The following is a 22,948-nucleotide window of genomic DNA, read 5'->3' as shown; positions in this document are numbered from 1 at the left end:
TCAACTAACGGGCAAAATAGATCTAACATCAAAATGGCAGGATCAAATTCACACATAACAATATTCACCCTAAATGTAAATGGGCTAAATGCCCCAATCAAAAGACACAGAGTGGCAAATTGGATAAAATGTCAAAACCCGTCGGTGTGCTGTATCCAGGAAGCCCATCTCACATGCAAGGATACACATAGGCTCAAAATAAAGGGATGGAGGAAGATTTATCAAGCAAATGGAGAGCCAAAAAAAGCAAGAGTTGGAATTCTCATCTCTGATAAAATAGTTTCTATCTCTTAAAGACAAGATCTTTTAAAATAAATATCACAATACTATGATTACAACTTAATAAAATTAATAGTAATTTTATCATGTTTTTATTACCTAGGCAACCTTCAAGTTTTCCTATGTAAAAAATGCCATTTTAAACCTCCTTTATTTGACTCAGGATCCAAACAAGTTGTTACATTACATTGGGTTATTTTGGTTAAGGGTTTTCAATTCTGTGGCAATAAAAATAACTCCTTTTAAATACCTTTTATTTGGTATAGAAATAAGGTTATCTCTCTTGCCCACATTTTGGATTTAGATGATGGCTTTGTGCTGGTATGATTTAACATGTATTTCCCTAGAATTCCCTTTAAATTGGGAGTAAGATGTAGAGGTGTGATTAAATATAGGCTCTTTTTTTGGCATAAGTGCTTTGTGGATGGTAGGCTTTGATTACGTCAAAAATATAATGCCTGGTGGCCCAGGTTTAATGATAATACTGAAAAATAGCTTCAGTCCGTGTCTCATTTAACCATTTGATAACCTTTCATCAGTTCTTGTTTAATTTTAGCAGACATCAATGATTATTGACTTCATTATTGTATTTGACATTGGGATATTTTGATTTTCTGATGCTGTCATTCACTCCGCATTGACTGTGGTTCTTGCCCTGATCAACTTTTTGGTTATTTGGAAATGCAGGTCATCCAGGAACAGCAGTTTGAATGATGGTTTTCCTTTAGTGATCTTTGGAATAATGAGTGGGTGTCCTACAATCCCAATGTGAGCAGTGTGGTGGTGCTGGTAGCTCTCATGATTGCTGCTGACTTGTTTTCTGTTCATATTTCTTGATCCTAATGTCCCTTGAATGGCTTTTGGGAACCCCTCGCTTACTTTGCTGTGGCCTCCGTGTCTTCATGGCTTCCTTGCTTCACGTTAAGATGTCCTAGGTTCATCTCAAATTGAGGTACACTCCCCAAAGTAATTAGTACTCTGGAAAAGTGTAGATGAATAAGGCAAGACTGAGGAACTGTTGCAATATAAAGGAGACTCAACAGAAGTACAGCTAAGTGCACCATGAGGTCCAGGATCGGAGCCTAGAATAGGAAAAAGGACATCAGTGGTAACAGTGGTGTATGTGTGATCATTACCCTAAATCTTATTACAGACTAAATCTGAAGGGATAACTTTCAGATTAGTTTTATTACAAACTAAATGCAAATACAAGAGCCAGAGGACTTTACAGTTTGGTTGCTAATCTATTAATATGTCTTTAGTTTCTGGATTTGATGGTTGTGTGAGAATTGATGTTTAATGACATGTAGGTTTCTTTTACAACGGGATCCATCTGTTCTCTTCTAGAAAACCACCTCAGGGAGTAGGAGCTACTCTTCCTGTGTGTTACTTCAACGTTGCCTGGAAGTATTTGCTCAGGTGTTTCAGAATCATCTGCATAGTTAAAAAAAAGACAAACGTCTGAACTATAAAACTGCAAAATTACAGTTTTCTCCAGGGATCCTTCATTGCATCTGAGGACTGAGAACCAAGCACCTAGAATCTCAGTCCAGATGTTCCCTAAATTTGTGTCTTCTAAAACTTAATTACATTCTGTTTTCAAGATTGTTTTGAGTCCTGATAGCATTTATACTAGTACTTAATATATTTCTTTAAATTGATTCGCTTTTTTCGTAGTTTAATAAGACGACGTTGGTACCACACAGACTTAAAAAAAAGATACATGTACGTTAAAATTAAGATGTATCTGTTAAAATTTAACATTTGTCATACATCCCATATTTGGGAAAACAGCAACCTATGTGAAACATTTACTTCAACCATTTCTTCTCTTGTAGCTTACATTTCCAGCTCTGTTTTATAGCATTTAGATGTTTTTGTGATTGATGATACAAATTGCACAATTGGATGAGATTGCCTTTGATCATCAGATTATTTCATTAACAAGGTTTTTGAGAATTTATCACAAGCAGATTATTGAGAATAGGGAGCACCACTATACTGTGAGACACCTGTAGGGTTACCTAGTAAGAGAAAAATAGTTTCACTTTTAAAGGTATTTTTCTGACAGTCTGATGTTTTCAGATGTTCCTAAAAAGATAATCTGGGTTAAATAAAAATTTTTATCTTGTTTATGAAGCGGCGTAGCTTGCAGTGAAAAGAAGAAATACCTTGAAGTCAGACCTAGATGTCTAGGAATCCTCATGATACAGAATTGTGAGAGTTAACTCCCTACTGATTCAGTTACTTCTTTATAGTGAGACAGAGTCTCACTCTGTCTCTTAGGCTAGAGTGTAATTAAGTGTGATTTTAGATCACTGCAACCTCCGCCTCCTGGGCTCAAGTGATTCTCCTGCCTCAGCCTCACGAGTAGCTGGGATTACAGGTGTGAGCCACCATGCCTGGCTAATTTTTGTATTTTTAGTAGATATGGGGTTTTACCACATTGGCCGGGCTGGTCTTGAACTCCTGACCTCAGGTGATCTGCCGCTTTGACCTCCCAAAGTACTGCTGATCCAGCTACTTCTTAGGTTGTTTGAGAAAATTGAATGAAATGTTATATGTGAAGTGTAGTGGCTAGACATTGGGTTGAGTAAATGCTTCATGAAAAACCACTTTGAAAAACATGATTTCTTTCAATGTCATTTCAACATTGTGAGAAAGAAGTCAATTCCTGGCCAGAACTACTGTCTGTTTGGAGTTTGCACGTTCTCCGCATGTCTATATGTTTTTTTGGGGTATTGCAGTTTCCTCCCACATTGCAAAGGTGTATATGTTGGGTGGATTTGTGTATCTGCCTGGTCGCAGTCTGAGTGTGGGTGTGTATGTGAGTGACCCTGTGTTGGGATGGCATCCTGTTGGGGCTGGTTCCCATCTTGCTCCTTGAGCTGCTGAGATAGGCCCTGGCCACCTGTCACACTGAACTGGAACAAGCAGGTTGGGAAATGAATGAATGCATATAAATTATTGTGAAACAAAAATTCATGAAGTCTACTATAATAATATAAATGCACAACAAATAAAGTGCTCAGCGAGCCTGCCCTATTTGTTATCATTTGTTTGTTTTTTAACTGCTTAATGGTAGGAATATTCTTTTTTTAAAATTTTTTATTTTTTTGAGACAGGGTCTTGTTCTGTCCCCCAGGTTTGGAGTGCAGCGGTGCGATCTTGGCTTACTGCAACCTCCACCTCCTGGGCTTAGGTAATCCTCCTATCCCATCCTCCCAAGTAGCTGGGACTACAGGCGCATGCCACCACACCCGGCTAATTTTTGTGTTTTGTATAGAGATGGATGTTGTCATGTTGCCCAGGCAGGTCTCAAACGCTTGGGCTCAAGCATTCCACCTGCCTTAGCCTCCCAAAGTTCTGGTATTATAGGTGTGAGCCACTGCTCTCTGCCGTAATATTCTTAGAATTTTTACTTTGCAAACATTTATTCCTTGATTGGTTAAATCCAGTGGTGGTTACACCACCACTATAACCACTGTCACTTTCCGACTCACCAGAAATTACATACATAATTGTCTTGTTAATCTCTTAAAAATGTGTATGTCTCACACAACAGAAATCAAAGCTTTCAGAAAACAATTACCTGCCCTGACAATGTAACACATTCCAAATTTTTGTGTTTGATTGTATTCCATCCAATTCTATTTTATTTTTTAAAAATTCTGGTTAATCTACGAAATCAATCTCATGACCCCTAATGGATCTTGACCTGCAGCTTAGAAAACTCTTTTAAAACTAATTTAGGCTGGGGCCGTGGCTCACGCCGGTAATATCGAGCACTTTGGGAGGCCGAGGCAGGCAGATCATGAGAGACCATCCTGGCCAACATGGTGAAACCCTGTCTCTACTAAAAATACAAAAAAATTAGCTGGGCATGGTGTTGCGTGCCTGTAGTCCCAGCTACTCAGGAGGCTGAGGCAGGAGAACCACTTGAACCCAGGAGGCAGAGGCTGCAGTGAGCAGAGATCATGCCACATTGCACTCCAGCCTAGGGGACAGAGCAAGACTTTGTCTCAAAAAACAAACAAACAAAACCTAATTTAATACATGTACACACAGACTCATACAAACCCCTTTGAGATAAAAACTATTATTGCACCCATTTTTCAGTAGAGGAAATTCTGGCACAAAGAGGTGAAATAACTTGCCTAAGCACACACTGCTAAGGATGAGGTAGGAGAAACAGGTTCCAACTCAGGGAGCTAGCTCCAAAATCTGTTCTTTGAACCATTCTCTCACAGGGGGTCTCAACCCATCAGCCACATGGTGATAATATCTGTTTGAGCCGGGTGCGGTGGCTCACACCTGTAATCCCAGCATTCTGGGAGGCTGAGGCAGGTGGATTACCTAAGGTCAGGAGTTTGAGACCAGCCTGGTCAACATTGTGAAACTCCGTCTCTACTAAAAATACAAAAAATTAGCTGGGCGTAGTGGCAGGCACCTGTAATCCCAGCACTTTGGGAGGCCAAAGTAGGTGAATCACCTGAGGCAGGAGTTTGAGACCAACCTGGCCAACAAGGTGAAACTCCATCTCTACTAAAAATATAAAAGTTGGCCGGGCATGGTGGCTCACGCCTATAATCTCAGCACTTTGGGAGGCTGAGGCGAGCAGATCACCTGAGGTCAGGAGTTCAAGACCAGCCTGGCCAACATGGCGAAACCCTGTCTTAAAAAGGAAAAAAAAAAAAAAAAAAAAAAAAATATATATATATATATATATATGTATAAATTATCGGGGTGTGGTGGCACATGTCTGTAACCCCAGCTACTCCGGAGGCTGAGGCAGGAGAATCACTTGAACCCAGGAGGCAGAGGTTGCAGTGAGCTTAGATTGCACCATTGCACTCCAGCCTGGGCAACAAGAGCAAAAACTCTGTCTCAAAAATAAAAAAAATAATAAATATCTGCTGATACATATTTGGCCCTCCAAAGGGGTGATGCGAGTAATATTCTGACAGCTCTGTTAAATTTATTGGAGTGTTCAAGTTACAGCAGATTTAGGGAGCAGAAGTCATATTTTCTTTCTTTCTTTTTTTTTTTTGAGACAGAGTCTGTCACCAGGTGCCAGGCTGGAGTGCAGTGGCGCATCTCGGCTCACTGCAACCTCTGCCTCCCGGGTTCAAGCAATTCTCCTGCCTCAGGCTCCCGAGTAGCTGGGACTACAGGCGTACGCCACCACGTCCAGCTAATTTTTGTATTTTTTTTTTTTAGTAGAGATGAGGTTTCACCATGTTGGCCAGGATTGTCTTGATCTGTTGACCTTGTTATCTGTACACCTCAGCCTCCCAAAGTGCTGGGATTACAGGCGTGAGCAACCGCGCCCGGCCAGAAGCCAGTTTTTAATCATGGTTTTGAAATAAGAATATGAGGTCGGGCGTGGTGGCTCACGCCTGTAATCCCAGCACTTTGGGAGGCCAAGATGGGTGGATCATCTGAGGTCAGGAGTTCGAGACCAGCCTGGCCAACATGATGATACGCCATCTCTATTTTTTTTAAAAGATTAAAAAAAAAAAAAGATATTAAAATAAAAAAAATAAAAATAAAGAACATAGTATGGAAAAAAAAAGTGTATGGCTCATATTTATTGCCATTTTAAATATTAGAAGGAGATTTGGGTCTTTATTTAGAAGTTTGGTGATGTTTTTGTGACTGAAAATATGCTCTAAGAACTTAACTTTTGTTTGTGCATATGGTAAAATTGATTTTGCTACACATCTTTGACTTGAAGTCAGTTTCCAAGAACCTATCGATGATGTTAAGTGAGGATAGTTAAATATATATAAATTTGGCATTCATCAACAACTTATTTCTGTAGTTCTATTAACTTTGTAGTGTGTGTGTGTGTGTGTGTCAGATGGAGTCTTGCTCTGTCACCCAGGCTAGAGTGCAGTGGTGTGATCTTCAGCTTACTGTAACCTCTGCCTCTCAAGTTCAAACAGTTCTACTGCCTCAGCCTCCTGAGTAGCTGGTACTATAGGCATGTGCCACCAGGCCCAGCTCATTGTTGTATTTTTAGTAGAGATGGGGTTTCACCATGTTGGCCAGCTGGTCTTGAACTCCTGGTCTCAGGTGATCTGCCTGCCTCGGCCTCCCAAAGTGCTGGGATTATAGGCATGAGCCAACTGCACGTGACCTGTTTTTTGTTAAGACAGAGTTTTGTTTTGTCGCCAAGGCAGGAGTGCAGTGATGTGATCTCAGCTCACTGCAACCTCTCTGCTTCCTGGTTCATGCGATTCTAGTTTCTCAGCCTTCCGAGTAGCTGGGATTATATAGTCGTATGCTACCATGCCTGGCTAATTTTTGTACTTTCAGTAGAGGTTGGGTTTCACAATGTTGACCGGGCTGGTCTCGGACTCCTGGTCTCAAAGGACTGGGATTACAGGTGTGAGCTGCCATGCCTGGCCAGTTTTCTGTTTGTTTGTTTTTAGATGGGGTTTATGTTGCCCCGGTTGGAGTGCAGTGGTGTGATCTCAGCTCACTGCAATCTCTGGGTTCAAGTGATTCTCCTGTCTCAGCCTCCTGAGTAGCTGGGATTACAGGTGCCTGCCACCATTTTCAGCTAATATTGAAATGTTTTGTAGAGATGGGGTTTCACCATGTTGGCTCTTGACCTCAGGTGATCTGCCTGCTTTGGCCTCTCAAGGTGCTGGCATTACAGGTGTGAGCCACTGTGCCCGGCTTTTTTTTTTTTTTTTTTTTTTTAAGTTGTGTATATATAAGTCATATAGCATGATGTTTTGATGTACGTAGTGAAGTGGTTACTGCAGTCCAGCCCATTAATATAGCCATCATTTGATATAGTTACCCTCCTTTTGTGTTGGTAAGAGCCCCTAAAATACACTCTCCGCAAGTTTCTGGTGTATAATGCAGTATTACAACTCTAGGCCTCACGTTGTACATTAGGTCTCTAGACTTACTCATCCAAAATATCTGTAACTTGGTAACCTTTGACATTGATATCCTCATTTCCTCCCTACCTTCTAACCTCCTGGTAGTCACCATTTTATTCTCTGTTTCTATGTATTTGACATTTTAAGATATTAGATTTCACATATGAGTGAGATCATGCAGTATTTGTTTCTGTACTGGCTTATTCACTTGGCATAATGTCCTTCAGGTTCTCCCATGTTATACTATACAATGGGGTTTTCTTCTTTTTAAAGACTGAATAATATTTCATTCCATAGTATATACAGACATACACACATCACAATTTCGATATCCGTTTGTACATTGATGGACAAGTAGGTGGTTTATAAATCTTGACTATTGTGAATAATACCGCAATCAACATGGGAGTGCAGATATTCTTATGAGGTAGTGATTTCATTGCCTTTGAATATATACTCAGAAAGGATCATATGGTAGTTTTATTTTTAGCAACCTCCATACTACTTTTATAATGGCTGTACCAATTTATATCCCCACCAACACTGCACAAAGGTTCTGTTTTTTTGACGACCTTGTTACCTCTTGTCTTACTGGTAATAGCCATTCTGACAGTTGTGAGGTGAAATATCATTGTGGTTTAGTTCTGCATTTTCCCAGTAATTAATGATGCTGGGCACCTTTTTCGTATTTCTATTGCCATTTTTATGTCGTCTTGGGAAAAATGCCTATTCATGCTTTTGGCCATTTTTTAATCAGGTTATCTTTTTTTTTTTTCTATCAAGTGGTGTGAGTTCCTTATAGATCTTAGATATTAATCCCTTAATTTTCTGTGTTTTAAAAGAATTGAGTTTCCAGGCACAGACGGGTTTTTTTTTTGTGTTAGTGCATGGTTTTCAAGTTTTCCAGTGTGGTCTCACCAAAATGGTGTGAGGAAGAAACTTATTTATTTAAAAAATTAAGTATCACTTCTTGGTGAGTAGAGTATACGTAGCGGCAGATTTCTTTAAACTTTTTTGAATTAAGAGGGATAAACATATGTCCTGGAAGACTTGAGGATTTTAATTTTGTTTAAAGAATCAATCATACTGTGCCCTTCAAATGACTAATGTCTTTGCCATTTTACAGCATCCTGAGGTTAGCGTTAAACTTGTCCCAGTGGAGCCCATGACTTCTGATCAGGACGCTAAGGTTGTGGCTGAACCGCAGACGCAGAGAGTCCAGGAGGGCAAGGACAGTGCTCATCTGGTGAGTGCTGTCGAATGGGGTGATGGGGGAGTCCATTGCTTTTTTCGATAAAGAATTTTATACTGGATTCAGTAAGAGGCTCTAAACAGAAACACTGGCACATCTTAGGATTTGCATATGGATATTAGAGTCTATAGGGGAGAACAGTTTTCTTACCCATCTGAGGATCATGGCTGAGACCCCTATAACAAAAGATAGATGAACAAGAGAAAAGCATACGCATTTATTTAATAATAAGTTGTCTATGACATGGGAACCTCCTTTGAAAGGAAGAATCAAAGAAATAGGGAAAACTGTATGTTTTTCTGCTAAGTCTGATTCAGATGTTAGTTGTTGAGAAGCAGGATTGGACAAAAGGGATGTGACCTAGAGGTAATAAACTGGAGGAGCTTAGCAAGCCTGTGTGTTCAGGTTTTTCTTGACATCCCTGTGTGATATTCCTCCTGGTCCAAAGCAAAGCCCTTCCGGAAGGGTCTTCAGGGGAATCTCAGCTGTTTTGTGTCCTGCTTCAAGGAAAAAGGGTGAGGAGAATTCTTTCTAGTTTCCATGTCCTGATTCTGCTGTTTCCTCAAATGTCAATGTGCCGTATTTTTGGGGGGCAAGTCCTGAGCCCCTTCAGTCTGAAAAATGTATAGGTAGCTTAGTAGAGGAAACTATAAGTAGTAGGTGATAACAACAAATTTGTTACAGCTGTAGATGCTTAAAGCCTTTTATTTTTTAAATCAAATAAATGCAGTGATTTGTAAATACTTTAATAACATTATAGTTATTATGGTAGAATGTATTTAAAGAGTCCGGTTTTAATGTAAATTTTTTTGACTCCTTTTGTTCATTTAAAAATTTTATATCAAGCAGTAATATTTAAAGTCCCAAAACAGCTTTGAGAAAAGTAGCTCTTCTTACTTTTCCCCATTGAAACTGCAAAGAACTTTACCTGTGATGTTCATTCAGAATTTAAAAATTTTAAGGCTCCTACATTCTGAATATCTTATGAATTCATGAATTTTCATGTAAAATGTGCTGCATTTCTTGGTGGGTTTAGTTTTGCCTAATTACTGTGGGTTGAAAATATGTTTGTTTGTTTTTTAAACATTGTACTGATGTTGTGTTTGTTTTCAATTTTACAGATGAATGGTCCTATATCTCAAACCACTTCTCAGACAAGTTCCATCCCACCTTTGAGTCAGGTAATTCAGTTTTGAGATTAATTAAAGATTGTTTAATCACAGTCAAAGCTCAGGTATAACTTCCTTAAGAAAAATGTGTATTGTAACAAAAATTAGAAAATGTAGATACTTCTCGAAAAGTTGTGGTAGGGGATCCATTCATCACCACACCCCCTGGGTACAGTAACTTTCAATACTGTATGTCTTTTCTAAATTCTATGTGCCTGTTTGGTGTGGACTTCTGCAGACAACAGTGTACCACATAGATTAATTTGTTGTCAAATATTCATCACAAAATTTTCATGTGTCATTGATAATCTGTTATATGTATATGGTTAGCTTTACATTTTGGTAGCTTGTGTTCCTTAAACCACATAAATTGAATAGTAAGCTTTTTTTTTGAGACGGAGTCTTGTTCTCTGTCACCCAGGCTGGAGTGCAGTGGCGCAGCCTCGGCTCACTGCTACCTCCGCCTCCTGGGTTCATACGATTCTCCCATCTCAGCCTCCCGAGTAGCTGGGATAACAGGTGCACACCATACATTCAGCTTTTTTTTTTTTTTTTGTATTTTTGGTAGAGATGGGGTTTCAACCTGTTGGCCAGGATGGTCTTGATCTCCTGACTTTGTGATCTGCCTACTTCGGCCTCCCTTACGGCACCCAGCCTGAATAGTAAGCTTTTACTCAGAAAATTTGTTTCATGTTTTAGCTGTGATGAATAAAGAAGCAGAAATTCATTGGTTTTTAAATCCTGCCTTTCATTATTTGCATATGTACAGTGCTTCAGAGAACTACTACTTGAAATTCAGTTTGATCTAAGGATCTTATAAATTGTATAAAATTTAAAAAGTAAAAAATTTTTAAGTAAAAAAATAAAAATTACAATAAATCTCATTTATTCCCCCCATTATAGGAGTTCATGTAGGAATTAAAGGAGGAGTTGGATTGTTTATCTAATTTTGTTTTTTAAATAGAATTGAGGTCTCACTGTTTTGCCCAGGCTAGTCTCCATCTCCTGAGTTCAAGTGGCATTCCCGCCTTTGCCTCCCAAAGTGCCAGGATGACAGCGTGAGCCACCATGCCCCGTCAGCTTTTAACAGAGAAGAATGTTTAAAAAACAAAAGATACCTTCCAAATTATTATATTTTATAATTTTATTATTTATGTAGTTTTTGTACATTCTGTTTTACATTGATTTTTAAAAAATGAATTTTATAATATTTTAAAGTCATTTTAAATCCAAATATGAGAACTTTGGTAGTCTAGGCTGCAAATTACATAAGACAAAATACATTAGATATCCCTTGAATATAAATCTTTAAGAGATGTTATTTGTTTCGACAAGTTCTATCCTCCCCATGGTTGACTCGCAGCACAATATAATATTCAGACATCTTAAGAAACCTGTTGCAGGCATTGCTATGAGTGTTTTCTAATTAGCATTGTTTGTAGTGCACCTAAAGGTGGGGACAGTTACATGCTTCATAGTTGTCCAGGAGTTTGCACTGGCTTAGTGATTAGGTGTCAGTGCCCAGTAGCCTCCAGTTGTTAGGATGGGCAGGTGAATATATTTAGCAGTCAGGGTTGAGGAACCAGGGGGCTGTTTACAGTTCAGCCTTTCCATTAGAGTTGAGTAGGAAGAGACTTGAAAGAGAGATACCCAAAGAAATACCTGAATAATTCAGGAGCAGGTTTGCATTTATCCACTGGTACTACTTAGTTGTATTTATTATACAGCTTCCTGTCCCCTTCACAAAAATTCATTGAGCTAGTAACTGTTTACAGGTTAGCCAAAGAACACAAAAAAGCAATCTTTATTAGACTGTAAGAATATAGTTTCCCTGTTTAGTATTAGAACAGTGTATTATAATGAGTGACGTGATTGTCAGAATCACTTACATTTGTGTACATATGTTTTCTCCACTAAACTTCTGGTTCTGTGTTCTGTTCATTAAAAGTAAAACTTTATTAAAGTGTAACTTGTATTCTGTAAAATTCACACATTTAAAGTATGCCATTGAATTATTTTTAGTAGACTTACTGAGTTGCGCAACCATCACCATAATGTAGTCTTAGAACTTTTCCCCCAGCCTTGGGCAGCCGCAGACATGCTCTATGTCTCTGAGTCTGTTCCCTTCTGTGGCCAGCTCAATGCATTCTGTCTGGTAGGCAGGCAGCTAGTATTGTCTGCATAAAATTTGAGTTAGCAGTTCAACAAAACTGAGTGCAAGTGATAATGGTGTGATCACTAAAACATTTCCTGTGGCGAGGCTGTTGGGATGAGCGTGGGATACACGTCTTCACACATGTCTTCAAGGAGCCCTAACACAGCATGACTACGTTGTGCATGAGCCTTAGGTAGAGGCTGAGCATACACCTGGAGGTGGGAGGCGCTGAGACCTAGGTGAGTCTAGAAGACGCGCTCTTTATCTTGCCCCTAGTCAAGGAAGGTCATTTTTGAATGTTCTCACCTTGATGTAATAAGGATCTACTGATTTTGAAGTATATTACACTAATAATTATAATCACAGTACTTTGCATTAAGTTTCCCTGAGTTCTAGGCAGGGACAGTGATGAAACGCTGTAGTCCCTCAATATTTCAGAAACTGGAAGGAAACTAGTACTGGGAGTGTCAGAGGGATGGTAGGAAAGCCAGAGGAGTGTGGGGTGGAGGCAGAGAGGCTGACTTACGTGAAGTGTAGTAAGGTGGATTCGGCACAGAGTGAGGGGTCAGTTGGGACCTTAGCAAGAGTATTTCCTGGGACGGATATGAGCAAAAGCCAGATTGCAGTGGGCAAGAGACAGCAGCGGTAGACACAACTTGGACAATGACATGCCTCCTAAGAACTTGGCTTTGAAGGTAAGGCAATGGATAGTGAACGGGGATTGAAAGGGTTTCAAGGGTGTGTATGATGAAGAGTGACTACTGGCAGTGGGCCACTGTGATGGGTTCTTCTGGAGGAAGAAAAAATATCTAACCACTGGCATTCAGCAATAGTGTTGCTTGGTTAAAGGTTCTTTACCTTCCCTGTTAGGGCCACAAACTTCATCTATAGCAAACCTCATTCTTGGTGTTTTTTTGCCCCTCTTAAAGCCCACTCAGAGACTCCAGTTCTTACTTCTGCATATGACCAGCCAAGCAGCTGCTTTTCCCTTGGAGACACTGCATCATCTGTGAATTCATTTTCTATCAGAATGATCCTGTTGTGTTTTTTATAAATCAGCAGCAGGTTTAAGAGAGGAATATGAATGAATGACGATGTTTAAGGGACAGGTAATATTACATAGAAGTGTTTATGTTAAATTACCTCCTTGGAAGAAAGATGTGAAGTCATATCAAGTCTTTTCTGTAATCATAGTGTGAAACTGGAAAGCTGAGATTGGGACTCTAACTCGCCCCCATACTAAATTCTATATACAGTTCAGCAAAACATCTGTGTCAGAATGATTTTTTTTTTTTTTTTTTTTGAGATAGTCTCACTCCATCATCCAGGCTGCCTGTAGTGCAGTGGCGCGATCTCTGCTCACTGCAGCCTCCACCTCCCGGGTTCAAGCAATTCTTGTGCCTCAGCCTCCTGAGTAGCCGGAATTATAGGCGTGCACCACCATGCTTGGCTAATTTTTGTATTTTTAGTAGAGATGGGGTTTCGCCATGTTGCCCAGACTGGCCTCAAACTCTGGCCTCAAGTGACCTGCCTGCCTCAGCCTTCCGAAGTGCTGGGATTACAGGCGTGAGCCACTGTGCCCATCCCAGAATCGTTTTTGGTTTTTTGTTTTTTTTTTTAAACTGCTTTACTGCCTCAACTGCCTCCTCTTCAGTCACCTTTGCCTGAAAATCACCTTTGCCTTTTGATGACACAGCTTCTGAATGAATAATTCTTAGCTATTCAAATTAATTATAGCAGGCCTATATTTTGAATAAGAGTAGGCTAGCAATCAGAAAACTTGAATTTCTATGAAAATATCCAACTCTTGTGTTTGTATGCAAATAACATGTGGCTGCTCTTAGCATGGTATCTTGCAGGTTAAGCCTTTTGGCAGATTGTTGCCACCTTGTCAGTGTGTTTTAAGGAAAGACTTGACTGGGTGCAGTGGCTCACACCTATAAATCCCAGCTCTTTGGGAGGCCAAGGTGGGAGGATTTCTTGAGCCCAGGAGTTCAAGACCCTGTATTTACAAAAAACAAAAAACAACAAAAAAAACCCAGGCATGGTGGTACTTGCCTGTTGTCTCGGCTACTCAGGCGGCTGATGGGGGAGGATTGCTTGAGCTTAGGAGGTCAGGGCTGCAGTGAGCTGTGATTGCACCACTGCACTCCAGCCTGAGTGACAGAGGGAGACCCCGTCTCTTAAAAAATAAATAAATAAAAACTAAAGACCTAGGAACTTTCCTTAAGGATGTTGATACATTTTCCTGTCTTAGAAATATGTTTGTTACTATACCAGAAAGTGTAAAGCTGCCTTTACATGGAATGATTTAGTTACAAAACAAACAGATTCTTCTCTAGTTACCCCCAGAGTGTATGCACGGTTCTTGGTCTCCTGGTAACTTCTTAGAACTTGCCCCAGGATGAGGGATACTCTTTGACCAGATGCCATCTTTTTTTTTTTTTTTTTTTTTTTTTTGGGGGGGGGTCTCTCTTGTTTTCCAGGCTGGAGTGCAATGGCGCGATCTCGGCTCACCGCAACCTCCGCCTCCTGGGTTCAGGCAGTTCTCCTGCCTCAGCCTCCTGAGTAGCTGGGATTACAGGCATGCGCCACCATGCCCAGCTAATTTTTTGTATTTTTAGTAGAGACGGGGTTTCACCATGTTGACCAGGATGGTCTCGATCTCTTGACCTTGTGATCCACCCGCCTCGGCCTCCCAAAGTGCTGGGATTACAGGCTTGAGCCACCGTGCCCGGCCGACCAGATGCCATCTTTTCCTCTTAGAATATATTCGTGCTGAGAAGGCTAGTAGATCCTTTTTAATGTAGAAAATTTCTTTCTGATTAGATAGCATTGTAGCATTTTGATTATAGTATTTTGGTCATTGGCAGAAGGAATGCTTTCTATAACACATACCCCTGATCTTTTTAGTCCCAAGGCATATTTAAAAATAGAGGGATTTCTTCATTCCCTGTTTGGCTTACTATTCTTAGTTTTATCCTTGAGTAAATGAGTTACATGCTGCTAAAACTTCTCTTGTTGTAGATGTATTGTAATAGCAGTCTTTCAAGACACAGGGATCAGTAAAAACATCTTTCAACTTAGAACATTTTGTAATTTCTTTAAAACGATTAGTAATTTTACTGCTTAGTATTTGCATCATTTAGAATATGACAAACTGTTTTGCAGATTCTTTCATTTTAGGATTCAGTTTAATTTCTATGAAGGCATTTTGTTCAATAGTAGATCTACAAATCAACTTTGTGTGGCAGTACTGTGTAAACTGTTGTACTGAGGGAATAGTCAAATCTCTGGGAGGAAGTGACAGATGTGTCAGAGTTCTCTGCCTGGCACCTGGCTACCTTCATAGGCACCAGTTTTCTTACATGTATAAATAGCTACATGCACACATCATAAAAGTACAACTCAAGTGTTTTTCTGCAAAATAAACACATGTAGGTAATCCACTGCCAAGATCCTGAAACAGTCCTGTGAGTTTTTGGCAGCAATTCGAAGACATGTCCCAATTATAGAAATTGCGACAATAGCAGAAATGTGTATCTTCAAATCAGGGAACTTTTGTAGATAAGATACTTGAGGCTGGGTGCGGTGGCTCACGCCTGTAATCCCAGCACTTTGGGAGGCCGAGGAGGGTAGATCACAAGGTCAGGAGATCAAGACTATCCTGGCCAACTTGGTGAAAACCCATCACTACTAAAAATACGACAAAATTAGCTGAATGTGGCGGCATGTGCCTGTAATCGCAGCTCAGGAGGCTGAGGCAGGAGAATTGCTGGAACCAGGGAGTTGGAGGTTGCAGTGAGCCAAGATCCCATTGTACGCCAGCCTGGAGACAGAGTGAGACTCCATCTCCCTCCCCCTGCAAAAGAAAAAAGAAAAAACGATACTCGAGAGAGTCATGTAGTGGTGTCAAAGCTTCTGAGATGATTGGGCTGTTGGATTCTTTGTTTGTAGCTCTGATCTCATGAAGCCAGTGCTTCTCACTAGACAGCTGCAGTCACTCCTCCCTGGTGTCCCCAACCCACCCTTCTGTTCTAACACAGTGGCCAGAGGATCCCTTCAAGAAGACCAACTCAGAACCTGCACTCCTGTGCTCGACATCAGAGTCAGCCTGAGTCCTGGCAGGGCCCTACTTGTCCTCTCTGACTCTGCCGCCTGCTGCCTCTCTCCTGGCACGCCGCCAGTCCCAGTGGGCTCTTGACCCTTGGATCATTCCAGCATCACCTCACCGCAGGGCTCTCTGCCTCGATTGGTCCTGCTGTGCCCCTTTCCCAGAAGTCTTCGAGGCTTATTCTCTTACCTCTCTCAGTCTCTGCCTCACCTTCTCAGTGAGCCCTGTCTATCCACATCCACCTCCTTCTGGCTTGCCTCAGACTCCTTACTTGTAGCAGTTAGCATCTTCTAACAATGTTAGCTATTTGTTAGGTTTAGTGTTTATCTCTCTAGACTAGAATGCAAGGGTTTTATTTTGTTTATTGATGTATCCCAGTGTCTTCCTGACAGATAGGTGCTTCATAAATGTCTCCAGTATAAAAGAATATATCACATATGGTGGTTATCACTGCAGACTATCATGGCTCTTACTATGCACTCACCTAACACTTAAGTTTACTCATTAATTCCTGTGAGCCCTACACCTGTCCTACCCCTAGGTACTGTTATCCCATTTTGCAAAGGAGGAAACTGAGGCACAAAGAGGCTTAAGTAATTTATCCCCAGGATTACTGAACTAAAAAGTGGTAGAACCAGGATTTGAACCCAGGCAGTCTGGCTTCAGAATCCAAACTTAAGAGGAACTACTTTCTATTTGGCACTGTTATTTCATTTAAAAAGAGAAACAAGAAGGAAATAATTAAAAACACCCAGCTGTTTGTTTTGTTTTGTTTGTTTGTTTTAAGAGACAGGGTCTTGCTCTGTCACCGAGGCTGGAGTGCAGTGGAACAATAATAGCTCATGGCAGCCTCAAACACTGGGCTCAAGTGATTCTCCTGTCTCAGCCTCCCAAGTAGCTAGGACTACAGACAAGTGCCCCCACACCCTGCTAACTTTTTATTTTTATTTGTAGAGATGGGGTCTTGCTGTGTTGGCGAGGCCATTTCAGAGATCTTTAAGGCTGTCCCCTCCTCAAAGGCACATCACATTTGCCCTCTAGGAGGGCAAAATGGCTTTGGTAGATGAGTACTGGGTACTCATCTTGTACAGGCTTGCTGCCCAGAGCTGCCTTGGACCTCTGCTCCCCACATCTGGTACATTGCTTCTCAGTCACCCAACTGTGACTCAGGTGGGCCCAGTGGTGGCTCAGGGCATGGCTCCAGAAGGTACAAATCATAAACCTTGGTGGCATCCACGTGATGCTAATTTTCAGGCAAGAAGACTGCTAGAGCTGTGGAACAGCCTTCACCTAGATTTCAAAAGCTGTCATGGACAGCCTGGGAGCCCAGGCAGAGACCTGTCACAGGAGCAGAACAACTGCAGAGAGCCTGTACTCGGGCAATGGCAAGCAGAAATTTGGGATTGAGCCTGCTGCAGAGAAATCCCAACAGGGCAGGCCTAGTGGAGTTGTGGGAGTGGTCTGAGAGCCTTCAACTGTGGAGCTGCCAGCTTGCACCATCAGCCTGGGAGAGCTGTGGGCAGGAGACTCCAGCCCCTGGCAGCTGAACTCCAGTGCCTATGAAAGTAGCCAGTTGCCAGGCAGAGAACTCTGACACATCTGTCACTTCCTCCCAGTGATTTGGCTATTCTCTCAGTACAACAGTTTACACAGTACTGCCACACAAAGTTGATTTGTAAATCTACTATTGAACAAAATGCCTTCATAGAAATTAAACTGAATAGCAAAGCCATGAGGTGGGCCTGCCTGAGGACCTTGGGACCCAGTCCTTTACCAGTGTGCCCAGATGGTTGGGACATGGAGTCAAAGGAGATTCTCTATAGAGGCTTAGTATTTAATATTTTCTGCCATGTTGGGTCTTGGACTTACCTGGAGCCTCTTGCCTCTTCTTGCCTATTTCTCCCTTTTGGAAAGAAAATTTTTTGTGTGTGTACCTGTCCCACCATTGTATTTTGGATACACATAACTTGTTAATTTCCACGCTCAGGGCTGGAGAGGAGTTGATCTTGGGGTGAATTGTGCCTTGAGTCTCACCCATATCTGATTCAGACGAGACTCTGGACTTTTAAATTGACGCTGAAATGAGTTAAGACAATTGGACTATTGGAGGTATTGGGATGGAATGAATGTTTTTTGCATTATAGAAGGAACGGAATTGTGGGAGCTGGGGTGGAATGCTGTGGTTTGCATATGTCCTCCAAAGTTCATGTGTTGGAAACTCAGTCCACCATGCAGCAGCATTGGGAGGTAGAGCTTTCTTTTTTTTTTTTTTGAGACGGAGTTTCGCTCTTGTTACCCAGGCTGGAGTGCAATGGCGCGATCTCGGCCCACCGCAACCTCTGCCTCCTGGGTTCAGGCAATTCTCCTGCCTCAGCCTCCTGAGTCGCTGGGATTACAGGTACGCGCCACCATGCCCAGCTAATTTTTTGTACTTTTAGTAGAGACAGGGTTTCACCATGTTGACCAGGATGGTCTCGATCTCTTGACCTCGTGATCCACCCGCCTCGGCCTCCCAAAGTGCTGGGATTACAGGCTTGAGCCACCGCGCCCGGCGGGAGGTAGAGCTTTCTAAGGGGTGATAAGGTCACCAGGCTCTGCCCTTGCAAGTGGATGAGTGGATAAGTGCCATCGTGGCGGGAATGACTCCATATCCTCATGTGTGCGTATGATGGTGCAGCACAAAGGCCTCTCCAGATGCAGCCTCTCAGCTTGAGACTCTCAGCCTCCAGAACTGTGCAAAATGATCTCTGTTCTTTATAAATTGCTCCAGTTCAGATATTTTGTTAAAGCAGCACAGAATGGTTTCACAAGGGACTTTACGGCTTGAAAAGTGCAGAGAGAGGCCGGGCGCGGTGGCTCAAGCCTGTAATCCCAGCACTTTGGGAGGCCGAGGCGGGTGGATCACGAGGTCAAGAGATCGAGACCATCCTGGTCAGCACGGTGAAACCCCGTCTCTACTAAAAATGCAAAAAATTAGCTGGGCATGGTGGTGCGTGCCTGTAATCCCAGCTACTCAGGAGGCTGAGGCAGGAGAATTGCCTGAACCCAGGAGGCGGAGGTTGCGGTGAGCCGAGATCGCGCCATTGCACTCCAGCCTGGGCAACAAGAGCAAAACTCCGTCTCAAAAAAAAAAAAAAAAAAAAAAAAAAAGAAAAGTGCAGAGAGGAGATTGGAGAATAAAACAGCATTGAGGCAGCGTGCTGGTGTTGGTTAGCTGATCTTTTCGCATGAGTTACAGGAGGTTGGGGGAATGGTATCTTAGAAGCCGAGATTGTAGAGGTAGGCTGGGGCCAGATTATGGGGACTTTGAAGTGATATTGGGATTCTATTCCAAGTACTTAAAGTCTGCACAACAGCTCCTTGAAATAGGTGTCAATGTTGGCTCCATTTTACAAATGAGAAAACTGAGACAAAGAGAGGTTGTATAATTTGCCAGAGATGACACATATAGTAAAAATGGAGCTGAGACTCAAGCCCAGGCAGGTGATCTCGTGAGCTTTTCTACTTTACTGTATGCTTTCACCATACAGCTGGTATGAATCGTTTGTATCCTTAGTGCAGAATGTTTTTCCCATGTAGATATTTAATTCTCTGAGTAGCGTAACACTGTGGTCAGTGTATGATCTGAGTTTTGTTTTGTCATCCGAAACTGTTAGTAAATCTCCTGGTGCCTAATTTCCCTTGTCTGTACAGTGGATTAGTAGTATCTACCTTGGAGGTTGTTAAGAGTACAAATTAACACTAGAAGCAAAGTGGATGCATATATGTAATTAATACTTTGTGGCATATAGTGCTATATAAAGTGTTTACTGCCGTTATCATAATCATTATTATTGTGATTTCAGTACCTGAATTTAAGTATATTCAGAAGTGTTCCTGTTACCTTTAAGTTTAATTCCTAAACTTTTTATGATAAAATTTAATAATATTTTAATGATAAAATTTATTTATTTATTTATTTAGACATGGAGTCGTGCTCTGTCTTCCAGGCTGGAGTGCAGTGGCACAATCTCTGCTCACTGCTACCTCTGACTCTTGGGTCAGGCAATTCTCCTGCCTCAGCCTCTGAGTAGCTGGGATTATAGGCGCCTGCCACCACGCCCAGCTAATTTTTTTTTGTATTCTTAGTAGAGACAAGGTTTCACCGTCTTGGCCAGGCTGGTCTTGAAATCCTGACCTCGTGATCCACCCACCTCACCCTCTGAAAGTGCCGGGATTACAGGTGTGAGCCACTGTGCCCAGCCAAAATATTGTTATTTAAAAAAAAAAAAAAAAAAAAAAAAAAACACATTAATCAGACACTGGTTATAACTTACAGGTTAAACAGCAGAATCTCTCTTGCAGAGGAATTAAAAGAATTACTTTGTTTTTCAGATAGCATGTCAGAAACATAATAAAAAAGAATTATTTCTATTAAGAGCAAAACATTACAGATGTCAACATAAGACATAAGGGTCTTGTCTTATGTTTCTTATTATGACATCTGTACCCATCATGTTAGTCCAGAGTCAGAGCCCAGACCACATAGTGCAGTAGCAATTTGTTTAGTTGTAGACACCTGTTTTTCACCAGATGGCAGACTGTATGTTCCTGCATCAAGTGCTTTCAAGAGACTTTCTAGTTTTGGTACCAGAGCTTGAGATCTATTTTCCTTTTTTCTTTTTATCCTTTCCATTTTCTTAATTGGAGTGCTCAGACATCTGCGGAAGTGGAGAGAATAATATAATGAACCGAATGTAGCATCATGAGCTTGAACAATTACCCATCCCCACATTAGACTGCTGTTTGTTTTTGTTTTTTGATATGGAGTCTCACTCTTGTCGCCCAGGCTGGAGTGCAGTGGTGCGATCTCGGCTCCCTGCGATCTCTGCCTCCCACGTTCAAGTGATCCTCTTGCCTCAGCCTCCCAAGTAGTTGAAACTACAGGCATGCACCCCTATGCCTGGCTAATTTTTTATATTTGCAGTAGAGACAGGGTTTCACCGTGTTGGCCAGGCTAGTCTTGAACTCCTGACCTCTGGTGGTCCACCTGCCTTGGCCTCACAAAGTCTTGGGATTACAGGCATATGCTATCATGTCTGGCATGGACTCCTGTTTTTAAGTCTTTTCCTCCCCCTATGCACACAACTGTTTTAACTTTTTTATGTGTGTGTATGTTTACTATATGTGCGAGGTTATTTTAAAGCAAATTGTAGATAACGTATCACTTTATCCCAAATACTTCAGCATGTATCTCTGACATCATTCCATTTTCACACCTGACACACTTTATCTACAGATGTTTTTTAAATTGCCTTTTTTTGGGGGTGTCTCCTTTGTTTTTTTCAGTTTTTAATTGCTGTTTATTTCAGACGTCATTTCTTAAAGCTAGAAAATTAGATACAACCGTAAGTACCTAGATATTTTAAGGAACAAAATTCTGATACTGTTTTCCTTTGGGGGAATTTGTGAACTATTTAGTTACCGCCATCCCATGAAATGTAATTTGGGAAATACTATGAAACACTATAGAAAAATCAGAAGCTGAAATCTTTCTGACTGGAATAATATTTTAAGTTACATTTTATTGAGTTTATGAGAATAAGAAAAAATACAATGCAGCATTCTTCTGTTACTGTTCTGAGTGTTTAGATTCACGGCCCTGTTTGGAATTGAGCACATGGAGTGTGCTAGTTGTCAGGTCAGGCTCTGTTGTCATTAGGATTTGGGTTTGAGTGGCAGGAACATGTGACCACTGTGCAAGGGGTTATTTTTGGTCTCTGGGTGTTGGCTTCTCCTCAGAAACCATAGCAAGTTAGTGTCAGGTACGTCTGTGGAGGCTTGGGATTGGCACCCGTGTTGTGTGCTTGTGCGCTCTCAAACATGGGCTGTTGCTTCAGCAAAGGACTAAGTAGTGACAATGACAGTGAAAAAATTGGCCTGTTACAAAAATCTGTGGAGGAGAAGGAACCAGAAAACAAGATAAGTAAAACTTTATCTTCATTCTTCGGTACCTCTGAAGGTGAGCCGCTTCACGGTGTTGGCGTTGGTGCCAGCAGTGCAGCTGCTGGCCTTAGTGCGTGGACAAGTATTTTTGCTGAGTCTGAGCACAAACGGGGTCGTAGACCTACGCGGTTGTTGAACCCTATTTCCTCTCTTGCATATACATTCTTAACAAGGTATGAAAACTTGGATGTAAGTCACAAGAATTCAGATACTGTCGTTAATGAGCAGAATTCTGAGGGATCCTGTGATCCACTGTGTGTGGGTAGTGGCAGCCGAGGCTGTTATGAAGAGGAACTTTTCTCATGTGTGCCAGTGTCTTCTGACCGAGGACTGCAGGAGGAAACCTTTGTGAGTGGCCATCTGCACTGTTACCCAGCTATTTGTAAAAACTCTTTAGTAGAGAAGGAAATGGTCAGCATTCACCCCAGTAGCGGTGATGAGAATAAGTCTTTAGACATACCCAATAAGGAGAAGAAAGATGGAAACCCTGTTTGTGTTGGTCATCAGCAATGTCAGGATTTAAGAAAGTGTGAGTTTCACAGCATTTGTGTTGCAGACTCTGCCTTCCCGAGTGTAGGAGAGGAGCTGGGCGCCTGGGCAGGCAGAGTAACTGCAAGAGGAGAGTGTCGCTCTGCTGTGCCTTCAGCCCTGCGTTCCGTGTCAGGGGCTGGCGAGCCAGAGCCACCACAGGAAGAGCTGTTGCCCCAGGACGCACTGGGTCCAGGTGAAAGGACAGGAAAATGCAGTGGGAAAACCCAGCCTTGCCCTGAACTTGTGGCATTCAGCCATGCACCTTGTGAAGCAAATGCTGATAACACACAGGTCGAGTCTTTACAGGCAGAAGCTTGCACTGAATTCCCTAAAAATTACACAGAAAGTAGTGCACTACATAATGTTGACCTACTCCCTGAAGTAAATAATAACATGGACAGTGACTCACTGAGATGCGCGTGTGTCCTTCTGGAAGAAACTGAGAGCCGTAACTCAGGAGTAGGAAGTGAGATGGATCATTCACCTGTTAGCTTCCTTACTGACACTGCGTGTGTTGCAGGGGGTAATGACCAGGAGGCTGGTGTCGACCAGAATTTACATTCT

At 41.7% G+C, this 22,948-nt stretch overlaps 1 protein-coding gene across 10 annotated transcripts in view; it reads left to right on the top strand.

Annotated features, from left to right (window-relative positions):
- Positions 1-22,948, top strand: part of LARP4B (La ribonucleoprotein 4B) — a 114,794-nt gene that overhangs the window by 33,620 nt on the left and 58,226 nt on the right. For 3 of the 10 annotated variants that reach the window (XM_032266114.1, XM_032266108.1, XM_032266111.1), the window contains exons 2-3: positions 8,305-8,424; positions 9,552-9,611. In XM_032266114.1, coding sequence (XP_032122005.1) covers positions 8,344-8,424; positions 9,552-9,611 — 141 coding nt within the window. In that variant the 5' untranslated portion in view covers positions 8,305-8,343. Of the gene's footprint in view, positions 1-966; positions 1,048-3,486; positions 3,524-7,455; positions 8,425-9,551; positions 9,612-22,948 lie in introns of those variants that run through there. The other 7 variants (XM_032266110.1, XM_032266109.1, XM_032266113.1 and 4 more) reach the window with 7 other exon arrangements.

This window comes from Sapajus apella, unplaced genomic scaffold, assembly GCF_009761245.1.
Source record: "Sapajus apella isolate SASKATOON/1434 unplaced genomic scaffold, GSC_monkey_1.0 scaffold155, whole genome shotgun sequence".
Classification (NCBI taxonomy): domain Eukaryota; kingdom Metazoa; phylum Chordata; class Mammalia; order Primates; family Cebidae; genus Sapajus; species Sapajus apella.
This window is presented reverse-complemented; position numbering and strand designations above follow the sequence as displayed.